This window comes from Rhinolophus sinicus, linkage group LG07, assembly GCF_036562045.2.
Source record: "Rhinolophus sinicus isolate RSC01 linkage group LG07, ASM3656204v1, whole genome shotgun sequence".
NCBI classification, from domain to species: Eukaryota; Metazoa; Chordata; class Mammalia; order Chiroptera; family Rhinolophidae; genus Rhinolophus; species Rhinolophus sinicus.
The window spans coordinates 106,204,206-106,223,725 of record NC_133757.1 but is presented as its reverse complement, the minus strand read 5'-3'; the positions used below and the strand labels follow the sequence as shown (position 1 = coordinate 106,223,725).

Sequence of the window (19,520 nt, the reverse complement as noted above, 5' to 3'; positions counted from 1 at the left end):
TTAAAATGTGGGGAACAGAAAAGAGATTGTGATTAACACATAGTCCAAAATTACCTCTCTCAACATCTCACCAACTGGGCAGCTACTTGGGTTTAGAAATTAATTTTTAACTCTAAATGATGAATTAGGTAATGCACAATTGACTATAAACAGCTCGACATCATGTGGTCATCTCAGTTCCCAACTAAATCAGTAGCATTCAAGGTCTGAACAAGAGTGGGAGAACAAATTAGAAACCAAACCATAAACTTAAGTGGGAACTTTAAATACCACTATCATAGGGCTAACAGACATTATTGAGAACAGAGAAGTATTCAGAAAGGTGCCAAAAGATAGCAACAAAAGTCAAAAAAAAAAAAAAGAGGAAGAAGGGAGGGAGGCAGGCAAGAAGGGAGAATATGGAATACAACTCTATCAGATTTGGAATCAGGCCCAGGAAAATCACTTTTATACTACTTTTGTCACAGGTTGCATAAAATCAAGTTTGGGTTTTCATGACAAAGTTAAAAACCACACAAGACTGCCAAGTGTCAATCAGTGTCAGTATCCTACCTTCTTCCCCCAATCTCAGGAAAGAACAAGAATGAGAAGACCAGGGATCAAAACATTTGGATTATTACCAAGCTTACCATATTCTACTAATACTAAGTGATCTTGAACATTACTTTCCGAGTCTCATTTCCATATGTAAGAGATGGTACTAGGGAAGATTGAATTTTCTCTTTAGTTTCTTCTACAGCTATAAAAAGGAGGGCAATACAATATTCCCTAGCTTCTGAATCTAATACCTCTTGCTATATATAGTGAAGCACTGCTAATGTAGCCTTGTATTGTCCATTGAGAAATGTACTTTTTTTAGAAAAGTGGCAATACTTTTTAAATAGCATATACGAAAGCAGTGGAGTCTAAATATTTCAATTACATTACCAATAGCAAGTTTAAGTATGCTATGACAGAGAAAGAGTAGGAACACTTGTTAAACAAACCACTATATTCAAATTCCAACTTCACCAATTACAGGTTTTCAATTTTGATGTTTCCTTATTTCTCTGATCTCAATTTCCTCATGAATAATTAAAAAAAACGACTGCTGACTCACTGTGAATATCAGCAATAATGACAAATGATGGTAGTCAATAAATAATAGCTTGTTTTGTGATGCTCACCATCTGAATCTTTACTTAAAATTTTAAAACTTTCTAAAAATTACACCAATGTCATTAGAGCGTCCTACGTTTAAAAGTACTTTGAATAGCATTCTGAAAAAAAGTAATCATTGTACTGAAAAAGACTAAATACAAGTATGTCTCTGTTTATATAACACATTCTTGCTAAATATGAGAAATATTTCATTAATTAGATTTTCCACTTCTGATGTTATATTTTCATAGGTGCCTTATTTCTGATCCGTCTTCATAAGCTATGGTGTGTGATGGTTTTGCTTTCATTTCCTGGTCTCCCTCTCTCCATCTGCTTCTCTCCATTTAATATGCAAATCGTTAACAAAGTTTCAGTATTTACAACTAGATACAGGAAACCTTCTGCAGTAAAAAAAAAATTTTTTGTTTCACCTAAGGAAGCCCAGATAACACTATAAATTCTATTCATGTATTTTAACTTTTACCTAAGGAAGAACTGCCTCCAGGAAAAGAACAGAGATTTAATAATTTTATTAACCGCTTTAACAAATTAGGCCACCTTATGTGGATAAAGGTTGTACCTGAATGATGCTAGTTTAGAACCTTGTTACTCAAGTGTGTTCTAAGAGAAGTACCATAAACATCACCAGAGATTTGTCAGAAAGAATTTTAGGCCTAATCCCAGACCCATATACTCTGAACTGCATTTTAACAAGATCCTCTCAGGTGATTACGTGAATGAATTACCTTAAAATTTAAGAAGCACTACATTAGAACAAAAGAAAATGATTAGGGAAAGAGGGCTAATGCTGATCAGAATCAACTTAGCAAACTTTTCAAAACATGTCCTTCCACCTCTGTCCAAGTTCACAGCTATGACTGTAGCATACGAGGTAGCTAAGACCTTCACTCTCTGCAAGTTAAAATATAGCGCTTGACAAATTCACTAGCACACATTTGCCCAACAGGAGAAAGACAATTTTCAATTGAAAATGTCTGGATTACTGGAAATTTTTAAAGTAACTTCCTAACGTATGGATTTTAACAGCTCACCTAAACGAAGACACTGCCGTAAAATTCCTCCCGATGACATATTTTTTTCAGCTTCAATTTCGGTAAAGCCAAGAGAACTTGCAAATATAAGCACATCCACAAGACTGATTATCCTTTGCAAAAATGTCACAGAGGCTTCTATTGAAAGGCCCTGAGTGGCTTCAATATTTTCCAGCTCGTGCTGTAAGGAATCAAGTTTGACAATTACATGGATATTCTGATAGAAATCTCTTTTTATTAGACACATTCTCTAAAGTCCTAAATTTTACAAAAATCCAGGCTTTTGGAAATCTAGTACAACAGAGTGATTTCCTTATCATTTCATCTAAAAACAAGGCAAAAGAAACATACAGGTGAGACACCTTCAATCATATTCACTAGCTGACTCATCCCTAAGAAATCAACATTCGTTTTAGTCCTTTCATTCCTGTCGCTTTTGATTTACAGCACCTATGATGCATAGTAACCACCACATTCAAGTTTTAATCAATAAAGATGCATAAAAAGTCATGTTTTCACACCAATTTTATATAGTAGTTAAGTCCTTACTGTAGCCGATGTAGCAGCTGAAAGCAATGGCAGTATACCCCCACAAGCCATGACCATATTGTCCATCACTTGAGAGATGAGATGAATTGTGTTGTGTACAAAGATGACATTATCACTGCTATTCACGAAGTCCATAACTGTCTTTGTTGAATGGCTGTCCAAAGATAAATGATGTTTACTGATAAAGCTAAAGAAAGGAAATCACAATTTGCCTACTTGAGGGGAGGGAGGATAAGAAGGTTCTTTTGCTTCATCTTGAAAGCTTATAAAGATAATGATGCAGCAGGCATCTAGGGGTGTATACTTCCTCAGAAGATGTAGACCATTCCATATCAGCAGTTACTATCCAAGCCCTTTTTCCGTGCTGAAACATAAATGCTATTCATCTTACACTTGATATAGAAAATTGAACTAAATTCTCTTTAACTAGGGACAAAACAGAGAAGTCACGTGGCAAAAATTAAGAGATAAATGGTGGTAAATTTGAAAATGGTGCTATTAAAAATGAATTTTCTACTAACATTTTCTTAGATAATGCCATGAAATGCTTTTAAACAGAATAAAAGTAGTATACAAATAACAAAACCAAATTAGGCACTTTTAAAATCATAAACCATACATAATAGAGGATAATCTGAAATACACAGATTTCTAATACCAAAAATACACTGGAGAATTGGGATGTTATATGTAAATCCCAATTTTTTTTCAGTATTTCTAGCAGTAAACCCATTTGGGAGATCTAACTTTCGGTGATTTATATACTATAAAACATGCCACAGGAAATGTTCAGCAAATTTTTGAAAGAAAAAAAATCTGATTTTCAAGTATTCGTAATCCAGACAGGGTAAGTCATTTTAATAATGGGGAGTAAAAGTTAATTCAATAGAACTTTACGATAGAATAATTTATATTCTATTTTTTAACCAAATATCTGAAATTAACTGAAAATATTAACTATATAAATTTCTTTGAAAGCAAAAGTTTATATACATCTTCTATAACAAACTTATGGACAAACCTTCTCCACATTTGTATATCTGTTTCTATCGAAAATAACAGATCAGTGAGCAATCGTTGATGCATCTGAGACCATTTGAACTCGGGAATACGAAACACAGATCTGGAATCCCTCCTTTGCCCATTAACAGCATCTGGGGCTACTCCTTGCCCTGAGTGCTCCTGTTGCCTTGACGTCTGATACAGAAAAAGAACAATAAAACAAGTTCAACTTCAAAGGAAGGCATTAATAAGTAATTTAATAGCCTCTATGCAATTCATCTATCAAATACATTTTAGGATACTAGGGAACCAAATAAGAGAAATATTACCAATAAATAACAATATTTTAATACACTTAAAGGAAAGTTCTCAAATGTGCTCAACTACCACAATTCATCAATTAGCTTGGAACCACGTTAGTATTTACTGCCAGCTAACGTACCACTTTTATAAAGCAATCAAGAAGTCCTTTGAGCATTAGCATGAAGGAAAGGCATTATCTGGATTATAAATTCTCTTAATTAAGAACAGAAATAAAGACAACAGAATGAAGAACAAACCAATAGGAAAAAGGAAGAGAGAAAAGAGTTGAATAAAGTGGGAAATGACAGCATGCAACCAACCATTGTCTAATGAATCACTCTGAGATACTGGGAAATGGGACAACTGAACCCCTAGATCTCACAAAGGCACTTCCAGCTTACAAAGTAAACAAACCGCAAATTGCATGGAATGATTTTAAATCACATACTTAGTAAAAAACCAAACAAAACAAACATACACTGGCAGGTGGTTCAGCAGGAGAGTAGCACTGGATTTTGTTGGAAAACTAATGTGCTAACTACGATTGGGTTACCAAATACAGGGTAAAAGGTAGGCATTTCCAATGTTTGCTTTAGAAATTAAAATTATGCCAATCCTGAGACTTGAAAGTAGTAATTTTTGGTGATGCTGTGGTGAAAATAATAATAATAATAAAGCTGCTACTAAATGAACTCATATTAAAAGCCAAACCCTGTGCTAAAGAAATACATTTACGTGCATTGCAGTCATATAATTGCAAATAGGATATAACCGATTCCAAAATTAAAGTACATACATTTGTTCTATTTTAACTCATGCAAATACATTTCAAGAAGACAATAAATATAATCACCTCAAGCACAAGTTGATGAGGCTGAGATGCTTCCACATTTGTACTGGCCTTCAATTCCAGTCTTTCAGTATCTGTGGCAACACTGGAAACATCCAACTTTGCAATCTTCTGCTCAGAAGCACTAGGAGACTCGAAGACATTACCCTGAGAATCATTCAATAATTTGGTTTCTCTAGCAAAGTCAGTTGTTTTCTTCCCTTCCTCCAGCATCTGACCAGCGTCTGATTGTACAGTTGTTCGAGAGGCTGAAGTGTCAGGTGAGGTAGCTGAAGACCCTGACGCTGTCATAGTCAAGATTCCGGAATCTTTAGAATCTTGAGTTTCAGTATCAGTGTTCTTCTTACTTACAGGTTCCTCCTCTTGAAATACTAATTTTTGGTCATTATGAAATATGTTGACTCTTTCACTGGCTTCACTTGGAGCTGGAGACAAGCTATTATCTTGGATCTCTGTGGGTAGACTGGCTTCCTCATTAGGACCACTTTCTACCTTGAGTTCTACATAATCATCATCATCTTCTTCCTCTACTATAGACTTATCCAATAATTCTGGTACCTCTGAAGCATCCTCTTCTGAAGGAGAACTTACAGAAGCACTGACTTCACTGACAGTCGTGTCTTTTCCAGTTGTTTTCACAGCATCAGAAGAAATGGTCCCAGGTTCTATTATGTCAGAAGATACTTCTAAATCACATGCATTAATTGTTTCATTTATAGGTGTTTCTTTTAAAGGGACTTCATCCAGTAACTCCGGATTTTCTCTCCCAGTTTCCCCTCCTTCATTAGATGTATCATGAGTTTGTGGTTCAATGTTGGATGCAGAGTCTACCGAACTTGTCTTCTCAATACTTGATTTTTCATCACTATTTCTGATGACATGAAGAGACAAAGGAGAATCCTTCGTATCTGACTGCTGAGATCCTATTGAAACATTTACATCCCTGCTAATGCCAGAGAGTCCTTGAACTGAAGAATATTGCTCTATTTCTTCATCAACAGTTCCCTGGTGTTCTCTAAATATACTGGCAAGGTTTTCCTTGTGTATTTCAAAAGTAACCTAGATGAAAGACATATAATCAATCAAAATATGCAAAAAAAATGAACAAAGCATATAGAACATATAGTATTTAACAATCTTGCAAATACATGGCTTATATAATGCAATAAAACAATTCTCCTTTAATATCCTTACAAAATGATAATCACAAAATTCTAAATAGTCAAGAAAAATTATAGCTATCCTTAATCCTAACAGGTAGCATGGCCTCAAACCACATAGAGAACACGACTGTTTAGCCTATTCTTAAAGATGCATACGAAAAGAACACACTATTCTATGGCCTCTGCAACTTGTACCAGGATCTACGTATGTACCATTGAGAAGTGCTTAGTGAACAAGATTAATACATTGTTTCAACTGCAATGAATACTTATTACCCCATGATATATCCTCAGCACATATATAGATATAGATATATAGATATATAAAATGCTGACTATTATAGCAGCTTTCCATATATTAAGCTACTAAAACTTCTTTCTTACTAAGCTAAAGAATACAAATAGTTTTAGGAGTGAAAATAAAATTCAACCCTTCCTCAAAGATCAACTGCAATTTTCAAAGTCTGAACAGGTCACGAATGGTCTGAAAGTTTGAGTTCATGCATCCCTGCATTCCTGCGTTCCACGTGTGAGTTAGTGACTATTCACGCATTCAACACTGAACATCCCCATTTGGCCTTTTACCCAAATAAATGGAAAAACAATTAGACGAAAAGTATAAAAGACAGTGCTGTGATTTTTAATGCCAAAGGTTTATAATTTTTTTATCTTGTCAAGGATTATTATCTTATATCCATTATGTGATTGCCACTGGTGTTTCGATAAGGAATGCCTCTAAAAATAGTATAATACAGGCAGAAAGCATAGGCATAGTTATAGTTTACCAATGTGAGAACTGTTTGTTCCTGTAACCTCCATTATTGTAACATATATTGTCAACAAACCTTAACTGGGCCCTGGTTTGGACAGGTGGTAGGAGATGCGCAAAGGTCCACAGGCCTTTCTGAACCACAGGTGTACATACACGTGGGTAAAAGGCAAACAAAGTATAACTAAGATGCACGTATCCTTCTATAGCTGTAATTACACAGCCTTTACTCATGATATGCACAGTACATGCGTGCCCTAATGTGCTAGAGCTAAAAATAAAAACGTTTAGAAGTAAACATTTTCCTAATAGTAAATATTTGGGGAACTTTTTTGAATATTTCAGAATGAAATTCATGCGTTCAACGCCAAAGAGTAAAGTGGCTTTGTAACATTAACAAAATACCAATTTCTTTTACTCCCAGACAGCCAGTATTTTCTTTGAACTAAGTTCTTTATTTTGATCAATTCCTCACTTATTCAACATAATCTACCTGCCTTCATGGAGCTTATATTCTAATGGAGGAGGCTGAAAATAAACATACAAGTATGTAAGATAATAACAACTAATAAGAGATTTGAAGAAAAAAGGAAATAAAGAATAACCAAAGATGACAGTCTAGGGTGTATTTACTAGGGTAACTGGGAAAGGACTCTTAAGTATGTTATTTTTAACAGATCAGAATAAAGTGAGAGAGCAAGTAATACCAGAGCAAGTATATCAAAAAGAAAAGTTTCAGGCAGAGGAAGAACAAATGTGAAGGCCCTAGAGCCAAAATAAGCGTGGTATGTTTGAGGAACAATATTAAACCAGCAGATACAGAGCTGTCAACAAGGGCAGAGATCATAATTACAGAGCATTACTGCCTGTGCGAAAGACGAGTTTTATTCTGAGTGAGAGAGAGCCATGAGGGGGTTCTGAGGAAGAAGACATGATCTGATTTCTAGTCTATTGAGAACACTGACTTTAGAGAGATCATTTCTGCACTGATCCAACAATGAACATCATCTAAGGAAGGCCAGTTACATACCACCAACCTCACAGTGAGTCTGCAAATAGATCATTTATTTCTACAATAGCCAGTATTGCAGAATGAGTTTAGCTTTCAACAACCATTTGCTTGACTTTATTCAAATTAAAGTTTTTAAAATTTATTATAAAATGTATCAGTAAACATGAATATATACAATTTCTACGTACAGGGTAAGAAACAAACTTTTTAATCCCACGTGCCTACTTACCCATGTCAAACCAAACACCACCACCTCACAGCTCCTCCACGTGCCCATCCCCAACTAAACCCCCAATCTCCCCACCCCCATCAAAAGGAAATCATTATCCTGACATTTCTATTCAGCGTTTCCTATTTGTTTTTTAAGAGTTTTACTGTACAGTCAACATACCTAGCATGTTTAGTTTGAGAAACTAAGTATATTACAAACCCAGCCAGCTTTGTAAGAAAAGGCCAATATTGCCACAAGTAACAAAAGATTCCCAGGAGAAGAGAAGCTACACAGACCCTGTGAGTCGGAGCCGAACTCCAGCTTCTCTAGGAGGACACAGAAGGCTAATTCGGGCAAGTCTGCAGGCATGCGCGGTTCTTAGAAAACACCGAGAAACACAGAGGCCAAGAGAACCGGAGCTTCTGTGAGGAGTAGTGTGGGCCGCGTGGTGGGTACGTAGCACGAATAAGGTCCAGGAAGTGGACTATATTCTCCACTTCTAAGTTCACCATGGTCTACCTCTCCTCTCAGAAGTAGATCAAAGCAGATCACACTTTTGAACAGCAAAGTGATCCAGGCAGCAGGACTAGAAGACAGAGCAGGAACCGAAGTAGCACATGGTGAAGACAAACCAAGGAGTCATAAAACACGGGCCCAGCTCATGGGGGTAATTTGTCCTCAGGTTTTACACAAATATTATAAATGCAGCTGGCATTTCAGTGATAATAGCTCCCCCGAAGTCAAACCCTTCCGTTTTAGATGGACTGTCACATGTCTGCTACATGGCTGCCATCCTGGGCTCTCCCTTCACTCTATTCCTGGAGACCTCTTTCATCTCTCTTCTGTGTTGCTTCTCCTGTTTCCTATATCCTAAACCGTTGTTGTCGTCTCTCCTGTTAGTGTAGAACATCTTCCAGTGCCTTCTTGGAAAACGGTACATATTGAACTAAATTTTTGAGACCTGAAAATATCCCACCTTCAGATTTAAGTCAGATTGAGTATAAAATCATAGCCTGGAAAGCATTTACATTCAGAATTTGAAAGATATTTCTTCATTGCCTTATTTCTGTGCTTAATGCTGGAAGTCTGAGGCCATTCTGACCCTGACCCTTCATATGACCTATTTTGTTCTTTGTGAAATCTTCTCATTGTTCCCAGCACTCTGGACTAGTCAATTTGACTTCTGCGCTGCTATTTTTTCCTCTCTAAAATGGGTAGGGCAAGGGTAAATACAAACTTTAAGAAATTTAAATTTTCCCTGGTGCCAAAAGGGAAAGAAAACTCCCTCTTCTCTTTAGTATTTCCTTTAGGAAACCTGAAACTGTAAATATTCTCTCTGGCCTTTGAGATGTATGTAAACCTTTTTAAAAAATAAACCTCTTGCTCGTCCTGCATCCCAGATATGTCTTTTCCAGGGACACTGGAACCATCTCTTTGAAATATGAACACCAAGGATGACGGTGCCCTGTGCCCTGTAAAAGACCTAGGTACCTGACTCCAAAACATAACCTCCAGCTTGTCAAAAATTCCCACAAAAATTAATTTTTCTTTTGGCTACAAACCAATAAATGTATATGATTGATTGTATCTGCCTCTCCATTTGTAGATTAATCTGTTCTAAAAACTGCTTTGTCTTTCCTGAGCAAACCAACGCATTTACTTTCTTCTATAAATATGAATATTAAAAATGCTTTTAAAATTCTAAAACTGCCTTTCAAATTTCCCCTTAATTTACCCCAATAGTCTAAAAGTTAAATGGCAATTGAGTAATTATCACTGATGTTACCTTTTTTGATACTGTTTTCCTAAAGGTATTTGTGACCGATAATGCCTAATTAATTACCAGATACTGTTCTAAATTACCCAGCTAAAAGACTAGCCATTAATCTTCACAATCATTTGATAGCTAATCTATAGCAGTTTGTAATGTTTAGAAAGCACTTCTATAAACTACTAGTTAAAGATACTCATGAGCTAATACCTACATTTCTTTTGCCATTACTTTCAACTTAATTAGCACTTAAATTTACTAATTAGAAGATAAAAGATGAATACATCATGAGATTAACATTTTAATCTTATACTTAAAAACTTTAACCTACAAAAATTTAGACTTTTAAATTTTAGGCAATGTTTAGGAACTGGCTTTCTTTTTTAAGTAAATTCATCTTTTTCATTGTATTTTATTTTCCTATTGAATTACCAGCTGAATATGATGTGCTAACTTTTAATTCTTAGGTTGCCAATCTTTCCGCAGTTGATAAACAAGATACATCTTTAAAAATAGCTGCATTTTCCCATATGAGGTATCATTAAGCAGAGCTCAAAATGATCACCACCACCACGTAACAGATCTTTACAAAGACTCTGATCGAACACCTTGCAACAACAGTCATGTAAGGCAACAGATATAATAGTTAAAATCAAATTATAAATATCTGTATGTTCATAAATACTGATCTATTTTATGCAAAGCACCTTGGTTACAAATCTAAATACTCTGGCTCAAACCTAACCACTTAAATGCTACCCTAATGCAACCCGGCTAGAGGGATACCAAGCATAAAGCCCAGGCTATCCTAAGGAAACTAAGTAAGAGAATTAGTCACAAAAATAACATTGTAAATTCAATAACAAAGGGAAATACTCCCATGAGAAAACAAGTCATATCCATAACAAGTACTATACATTCACATACTAAACGGACAATCATTTTTGAATAGGTAGTATAATTTGATGGGGTCCAGAACTCAGTACTCCAAAGTACGGCATGTTGGTATATATACTGTTTTAAGATGAAGTAATTTGAGAAACAGCAGGTACAGGAATGACCCTCTAACCTCTCCATTCTCCCCTGAAGCAGGTCACAGACTCTGCAGGTACCAAAGACTTCTCTGATCTGCCCGCCTCCCCAAAGCCTCTGTGTGCGGGGTGCCCTCCCTATACCCAAAAGAGCATCCTAATCTCAGAAGACAGAACAATGCCAACAGGAAGCCTAACCCTTAGCATCCTACTCTTAGCTCATACACCCTTTGTCCTACCACATTTTCCTCCAAGTTTCCACCCTTTATCAAACCTAGCATAAAAACACTCAGGCTTACCTGTTTCTTCAGGTCTTCATTTCCTCAAGAAGGATCCCATGTCACATAAAGCTTATATTAAACGAATTTATATGCTTGTCTCCTACTAATTTCTCTTTGTCAATTTAATTTTCAGGCCCAGCCAGGGGCCCTAAGGTGGTCAAGGAAAAGTTTTTCCTCCCCTACAATTTGTACGATTCAAACATAAAACAGTATAGAGTATAAAAGTCTCCCTCCCACCACTGCTCCTTACCTGTACAATTCCCCCCAACAAACAAGCAATCAGTTATTAATTTCTTATGTATCGCTCTAGAATATTTTTGTGCATATACACACAAATATCAATTCTTATTTTCCCACTTGTTTTACTAATATCCTCTATATACACTGTTTCATACTTTATTTTGCCACTTAACATATCTTAGTGAACTACGTCAGGGATATTTGCAGTCCCTTACAATGAGTAGGTTAAGCATATTTTTATATATCTCAAGTACTTTTTACTTAGTCTTCTATGAGTTGTTTGATCATGTCTTTTGTCTATTTTTGTGTTGGGTGTCTTTTCCTATCTATTTCTAAGAGCACTTTATACATTGGGAATGCTACTTTAGCCCTGGTTCTCCATAGTTTTTCTGAATTTGTCATTTGCATTTGACTTTGTTTATGGTGTTGTTTGTTTTATGGTCAAAGGGGCTGTTTTGTTTGTTTTAATGTGGTAAAAACCATTAGTCTATTTTTCTCTTTAATGGTTATAGATTCCAAATTATAGTTAGAAAATTCTTATACACTGAAAGACTTTAAAAGAACCTTCTGTATTTTCTACTACTTTTGAGCAACACTCCCTTATTAACACCATGTGAGGATGCAATTTAAACAGAAGCCTTCCAACCACTATTTTCTTAATCTCTATAAAAATCACACTAGCTCATAAAACATTCTAGAATTAATTTTTTTAATTTATTTTTAAAAATATATCCTGCCTTTAAACTTCCCTGAAGCATTTAAATTTCTATTTAATCAATAATTGCTCCCCAGTTCTACAACATGCTTAAAAATACATGTAATAAAGTTACACTCATTTTGGTGAGCAATACCAGATATACGTTTAAATATTTATAACAATCGCTGAGATATACAGAATGCTTATTATACACTGTCTTAAGCATTTGACATGTACTGACACACTTAATCTTCAGAACAACCCTAAAAGGCAAGCATCCTCATTTTATATTGATGCAGATAGGAAGCACAGCGACAAAATAATATCGCAGTTAATAAATTTCTAACCTTTTCTCTTGACCAATTTTAGTTTTTTAAGAACAGTCTAGACAGGTGCTTTCATACAAAGCTACAGTATAAATTAGTACAGATTTTTAGATAGCAATTTAGTAATATCTACTAAAACTTTTTAAAACACGCAGATACTGTCTTCTGGAATTACAGGAATTTAACCTATAGCAGATAATAATAGGAGCAGGCTCATCACTGCTCAAAGATAAGGGGAAGTTAAATTATGGTGTGTATGCAACACATTGTAATATAAATCAATATATTTTTTAAGTATCACCTCCACCACTTTTTCCAAATAAAATTTTAGAGAATGCCAGAATATGAAAAGTTAACTTGAATCATTTACTCAACCACTCCTGACTACAAGTGGTCTGACAGCATTCAGATGTTACATCAAAGCCACAACTGTTGGTCTTAACTTTACTTCTCCATGATATGATGCACTGTATACACACGTAATGACGTGCAGCCATGACAATTGATGTAAGGAACCAACAAAACAAAACAAAAACAGAAGACTCATAGATACAGAGATCAAATGGATGGTTGCTGGAGTGAAGAACGGGAGGGGGATGGGTGAACAGGTGAACTGAAATAGAGTCAATAATATTGTGAGAAGTTTGCACAGTGACCACTAGGTGATTACTAGGATTAGTGTGGTGATCACATTAAGGTGTTTAAATCTCAAATACCTATATTGTATACACCTGAAACTAATATATTATTGTATACCAACTATACTTAAATAAAAATTAACTTAAAAAAAATGAAATTCCCGAATGTTGTAAACCTATGGGAAACAGGTACACACCACTGGTAACAACATATCGGTGCAGTAAGTTCTAAAAACCAATGTGGCAGTGTATACAGAAAGCTACAAAAATATCAAAATACCTTCTTGACACCTTGGAAACTAAGCTAAGAAGGAATGGGGTAAATGAGAAAAGGAGCAAGTAACTATTTCACCAGTCTCTCCATCTTCCAGGTACCGAGTAAGGCACTGCACGTTCATCACTGGCTTTCATTTGCATTTTCTGGTGAGTGTATTAAGAGCTAAAAAAGTTCAATAATGTGCCTACGTCACTCCACAGTGAGTTATCCAGGACTTCCTGAGTCCAAAGTGTTTTCCACTACAACACAATGACTGCATAAACATAGCCTCTTGGGTGCCCCAATTTTCCTTGTAGTGTTCTAGAACAGGGGTCTGCAAAACAAATCCAGCTATTGTTCTAAATAAAGTTTTAACACAACACACAAAAATAATAAAAAATATAATAAAAAATTTATGTAAGAAGTATACCATTAAATGAAATATTGTAAAATATAAATATGATCATAGTTTTTGTAAGAAAATAATTACATATATACCATGTTTCCCCAAAAATAAGACCTATCGGACAATCAGCTCTAATGCGTCTTTTGGAGCAAAAATTAATACAAGACCCGATCTTATATTATATAAGGTCTTACACTGAAATAAGGTCTTATACTCAAATAAGACCAGGTCATGTATTAATTTTTGCTCCAAAAGATACATTAGAGCTGATTGTCCGATAGGTCTTATTTTCGGGAAACATGGTGTATATGTGTGAGTACTGATGCGTATAACAGAAGACTGGAAAGTCTTACACCAAAATATTAACATTAAGTCATACCCAGGTGAGTGGGTAACAAGTGATTCTTGGTTTTTGTGTATACATTTGTAGTAGGTTCCTAATGTCCTACAATAAACATGTATTCTTTATAAAATTAAAAAATAATAATAAATACTATTTGGTTAAAAAAGAATACTATAGCAATTAAGTATAAAATGGTGACAATACATGAAACATGGAAATTTTGTAACTCTTAAAATTTATTAAAAGTATAGCTTTTAATTTTATTATATAGCCACCATAAACACACACAACACATAAACACATGCATATTTATATATGCCAATTTATACCTTGTGATTTTAAAAACAATACTGTTAAGAAACCGCTTAGAGAATTCTAACAAAACTGATTTACACCTGCTTTTCACCCAACCTAAACTATACTTTCTTTTGATATTAAAAAATGACTGACATTTACGTTTAAGACATTTCATCATATTATTAACAGCAAGGAAAATGTTAAGATATTTCAAATAATCCAATACAACACTTTACCCAAACTCATCATTAGGTGAAAAATGTAAATCATATTTTATTTTTAACTCGTGTGAGTAACTTTTACTTGTTGATTATTTTAAGCCACAGACCCATTCTATCTATGGCAATATAGGTCTAGACAAAATATAGTATCTACAGATGTTAGTTTTATTTGTTTAGAAAAAGAATTTTAGCACACTTCTCATAATTCAGAATAAATTAAATGACTTAATTTAAATTTTAATATAAGCATTTTAGCAAACCAAGTGGAAACAGTATTACTTAATTATTCAACCCAGTGTTCCATTTGAACCATAAAAAAAGGAAAAAAAAAATACTGAAAACCTAAAGAACATACAAAAAATAATGGGATTAAAAGGTTACTCTTAACAGGCACACATTTGAAACCCTGAGACTGAGGTAACCACCATATTGCAGTTATACCAGAAGAGCCTATTACTACTTATGAAACCTAGTTCAGCTGTTGGAAGAGAGGGATACAGTGACAAACAGCTTCTGTGCTACAAAGGTGGCAGGAAATCTATCAAACTGGACAATAAAATTGCAATTGAGTTTCTTTAGCTTTTTATAGCAGCTGAATGTATCCTGATGTAACTCTGCAAAAGCTATCCAATTCTGCAACATTAGTTTTTTACACACCAGTTCTTTATCAAGAACTACGTTATAAATTTGAGATACTGAAATTTAAAATGTCTGCAAAAAGGAAAAAAATAAGCATCATTTCAGTATCATATCCATGAAAATACTTACACAGCTTTAGAATGAATATTTTCAGAGAAAAAATTCAGTTCCAATAATTGCAGCAGTTTTAACAGCAATACCACAAATTGTTCACCTACTTATTGAATCACTTCATCTACACCCTGAACTTCATTAAATATTGATTTGAAGACCCTCAAAATGTAAGTTGTGCATTTTATTTTAAAAATAGATGTCAAGGCATTAAAACTCAAGAAGTTAACAAAGCAATATTCAAATAAATTGCATTATGTAAACCGTATGAAACAGAAAAGCTTTTAGTCAACAAAGGAAATTCACACAAAGAAATAAAACCAAACAATACTTATCAGACATTAAGTTAAAGGTGAAAAACCACAAGAACCATCTTGTAAATTCAAAATTATCCCCCCCCCCCATAGAGTTAAATAAATATAGCATGTATTTTTTGAAGTATACTTTAACAACAAAAACTGGCAGGTCCACTTTTACTGTTAAAAACACTCCACAATTAACTCAATCAGCCTTTATTCTACTTCATCACTGTAATCCTAAAACTTGAGTCTAAGACTGGTTCTTGGCCCAACATACACCAAAGTGGCCTCTTTCTTTTGCAAAGGTTTTAATACCTGTTTAAAGCCATATCACTGGAGTAAAGAAAAATATAAACTTATTAATCAAAACTATGTATCACATAAAAAGTAAAGCCTCCTTTGGGTTTATTGGGTATAAACTGAGGCTACAAAATACTGATTTCAAATGCTACATAACAGCAGTAATTCATATTCCTTCAACATTCCGTGCAGCACATGTGCTCCCAGAAAGACGAAAAAAAGGTTTTCCTTTATTTAAAAAGTATTAGGGGTCTTAACTGGGGTCCATATTTAATTAATGTAGAATTCCTTTCTATCTCCATACTTCTAAAGAGTATGTATCATATTATATTAGCAGCTTAATATGAAGATGGAGATAATTTTGTAAAAGTTAGTAAAAATAATTCCCTGCCCACTAGAAGGGTGCTCATTATTTAAAGTGTGTAAGAAGGGCTTTTTTAAATACAGATTTCTGGGAACATCCAATGAGATTCAGATGAACATTCTTAAGTGGGGTCCAGGAAAGTTTAGTAAAATAGCCACCCTAGTTAGTTACTCTGATGAGGTAATCCCCAAATCATATGGTGTATAATTGTGACTTAAGAACTTTAAAGACAGCTGCTGCAGCTATTCCATGCATCACTGACAGGAGCAGACTGAGGCGCTCAGGCACACACGGGGTGGCATGGTGCCCCGTGCCAGTCGATCCAAACCGCCCCAAACAATGATGACGCAATTCTTCCTTCTCCTTGCTGCAACAAATGTTTGATGTGCAACTGCTAAGTACTCAGCACTATGCACCATTCCCTGGGAGATATGAAGACGTTTAACACATTTCATCTCTGCTGATGAGAGCTTACAATTAACAGTGAAAATAAGAGCTCACTTTTAACCGATAATGTATGAGGCATTACAGAAGTATATACGATTAAACGCTAGTCTACACTGCTGTATCACTCATTACTATTCTTCTTCATGTACATTACACATTTATTCCTTCCTGTCTTGTTTTTCAGTTTTCTTATACATACATTATCTCCCATTTTGGATACTAACTTCTTTCAGAATCTGTTCCTAATTTCTCTTTCTTTCATAGTAATCAGAAGGTACTCAAACAGAAGAAGACAGGAAGAACAAAAGGGAGGAGTGGAAAGGGGGAAAAAATAACAAAGAGGAAGGATAAAGGTAGAAAGAGGAAGAAGAGAGGTAGGTAACTGGAGTTAAGACCTAAACACAGAGCGACTGAAAATGAATGAGAGTCCATAGCATGGCTGACCAGCCAAGAGAGAGCAGGGGAGGAGGGAAGCAGAGACAAACAGATTCACTACGGATAAAACAAACAGAGAAAAAGAGAAATAGGTTGGGGAGACAGAGAAGGCAGGGGGTACAGAATGAGTGGAGGGATGTTTTAAGGCAGAACAGAAAAAGAGAAATAGGAACAGAGACGAGGGAGATATGGCTAAAAGAAGAAAAAGAGACACAAGTGAAAAGGGAGAGACTAGGTAGGCAGTGACAGAGTGTGGCAGAGACAGCACCAGGTACCCAATCAATGCCAACAGCCAGACTGCCGCTTGTAGAAGACTGTTAGTCAGAGGTTGGGGAGAGAGAAGAGATGGGGACTGGGAGTAAGGAAGTCAGGTAGACAGGATGTGAGAGGAGAGAGGCTAGAGAAGAGGGGGAAGGTGGGGGCTGGGAAGGAGAAATAAAAGGGAAGGGGAAGGAGGTCGGGAGGGAGGGAGGGACACTTACAGAAATACCAAGAGAAAATTAAGTGCTGTGAATTCATACAGAATGACATAGCCTGAGAGTACAAAAAACTGTCACATAGAAGTGATTTAACTAACTAAATCCTGAAAAATATAAATGCTTTTGCTAAGTACAAAGGAGCACAAAGTGTATGCCATGAATAAAAAAAAAGATTTAACAAAGCCTGATATATTTTAAATAGAATATATATTTTAATATATTTTAATAGAGTTGTCATAGTGGACATTTTGGTCTAGTGAAGTACAGGAAGACGAGGCAGAAAATACTATTTTTTTCAAGGGGAATAGTGGTAGAAATTATTTTGTAAAAAGATTTTATTTGTTCTAATCTTAAGAAAATCAGAAGAAAATTCTTATGGAAGAAAGTAAGTTATTTTTAGCTTAATAAATCTAGACAAAAATAATACCTAAGGCTCCTGACCATTAGAAATATCCAGATTAGAAGTGATCTGGATGCTAACATATGAAGAATTACAAACCATTAAGAAAAAGAAAAACTTCAAAAGACAAAACCTTGCAAAAATACGAACTCGAACAGTATCAAAGGTTAGAGAGTAGAACATTACTTAGGACCTAGCAATTCTGCTCCTACTTATATATCCTAGAGCAGTGCTTTTTCAAGTTGAATATAATTCGGCTGGCAGATCATGGAATCTCTTACTGAGGCATCATCAGCAATTTTAAATGAAAAAGAAGAGTGCGTTATATAGCAAGGTTTAGTAAGGGTATAAGTATTGTCCTATGAACTCTCTGTTTCAGGTAGTATGTGGGGTGAGAAGAGAGAGAGAGAGAACATACATACCTGTATACAATACATTTCTAACTGTGAGCTATAGTCATAAGAAGTTTGAAAATGACAACTCTATTAAAACCTTTGCCTTTGAGCATCTGAGTTACTCACAGCACCGCAAACAAATGTACCAAAGCTATATGTAATAAAACAAATCTTAGACACAAAGGTTTGACAGAAAAAGCGTAACAGAAGAGCCCACACAGTATGATGTCATTTTCATAAAATATAATAGGCAACATTTCATAATACATTACCTAATATATCACATTACTTAACTTTTTAAAGAAGGAAATGATACACACAAAATTCAAAATGGTGATTAGATTTGGAGTGAGGAGGGACAGGGGTTAGATAAGGACCACACAGCATGTTCTTAAGTTGTGGAGTCACAATTCTTTTATAACAAGTCATAGCTACACACATTATTTTGGATGTAATTAAGTCTTTATTTTAAAAGTTGTATTTGTATAAAACATGCCATGATTGGACATGACATAGTGTGCTGGAAGTAAGAATGAGAACTAAGGATGAATGAGAGAAATAACAGAGCTATAGCAAAGGAAAAGTCACTGAACATTTAATTCTATTTTCAGTGATTTCATTTATCAACTCTTAACTTCAACTACCCTGTTTCCCCGAAAATAAGACCTAGCCAGACAATCAGCTCTAATGTGTCTTTTGTAGCAAAAATTAATATAAGACCCAGTCTTACATTACATAAGACCCAGTATTATATTATATCATATCATATCATATATTATATAAGACCCAGTCTTATAGTAAAATAAGACTGGAACTTACATAAATTTTTGCTCCGAAAGACGTATTAGAGCTGATTTTCCAGCTAGGTCTTATTTTTGAGGAAATACAGTATATATTTATATGGATTAGACATTACTAAGAAAAGACATTATTAAGAAACTTGCCTGAGTTTACACAACTAAAAATTACTATAAATCAGAATTTAAACCCAGGATTATCTTATCTCCAAAGCCCATGTTCTCCTCATTACTCACAGAAATGAACAGGTAACTGAATATAAATGTTCAGTCAGAACTGCTCAAAAGCTCAAAGG

At 34.9% G+C, this 19,520-nt stretch overlaps 1 protein-coding gene across 2 annotated transcripts in view; it reads right to left on the bottom strand.

Moving 5' to 3' along the window:
- Positions 1-19,520, bottom strand: part of LRBA (LPS responsive beige-like anchor protein) — a 560,879-nt gene that overhangs the window by 435,585 nt on the left and 105,774 nt on the right. For both annotated transcript variants that reach the window (XM_019722880.2, XM_019722903.2), the window contains exons 23-26: positions 4,900-5,955; positions 3,763-3,938; positions 2,742-2,895; positions 2,193-2,373 (exon numbers count right to left, since the gene is read on the bottom strand). In XM_019722880.2, coding sequence (XP_019578439.2) covers positions 2,193-2,373; positions 2,742-2,895; positions 3,763-3,938; positions 4,900-5,955 — 1,567 coding nt within the window. The remainder of the gene's footprint in view (positions 1-2,192; positions 2,374-2,741; positions 2,896-3,762; positions 3,939-4,899; positions 5,956-19,520) is intronic.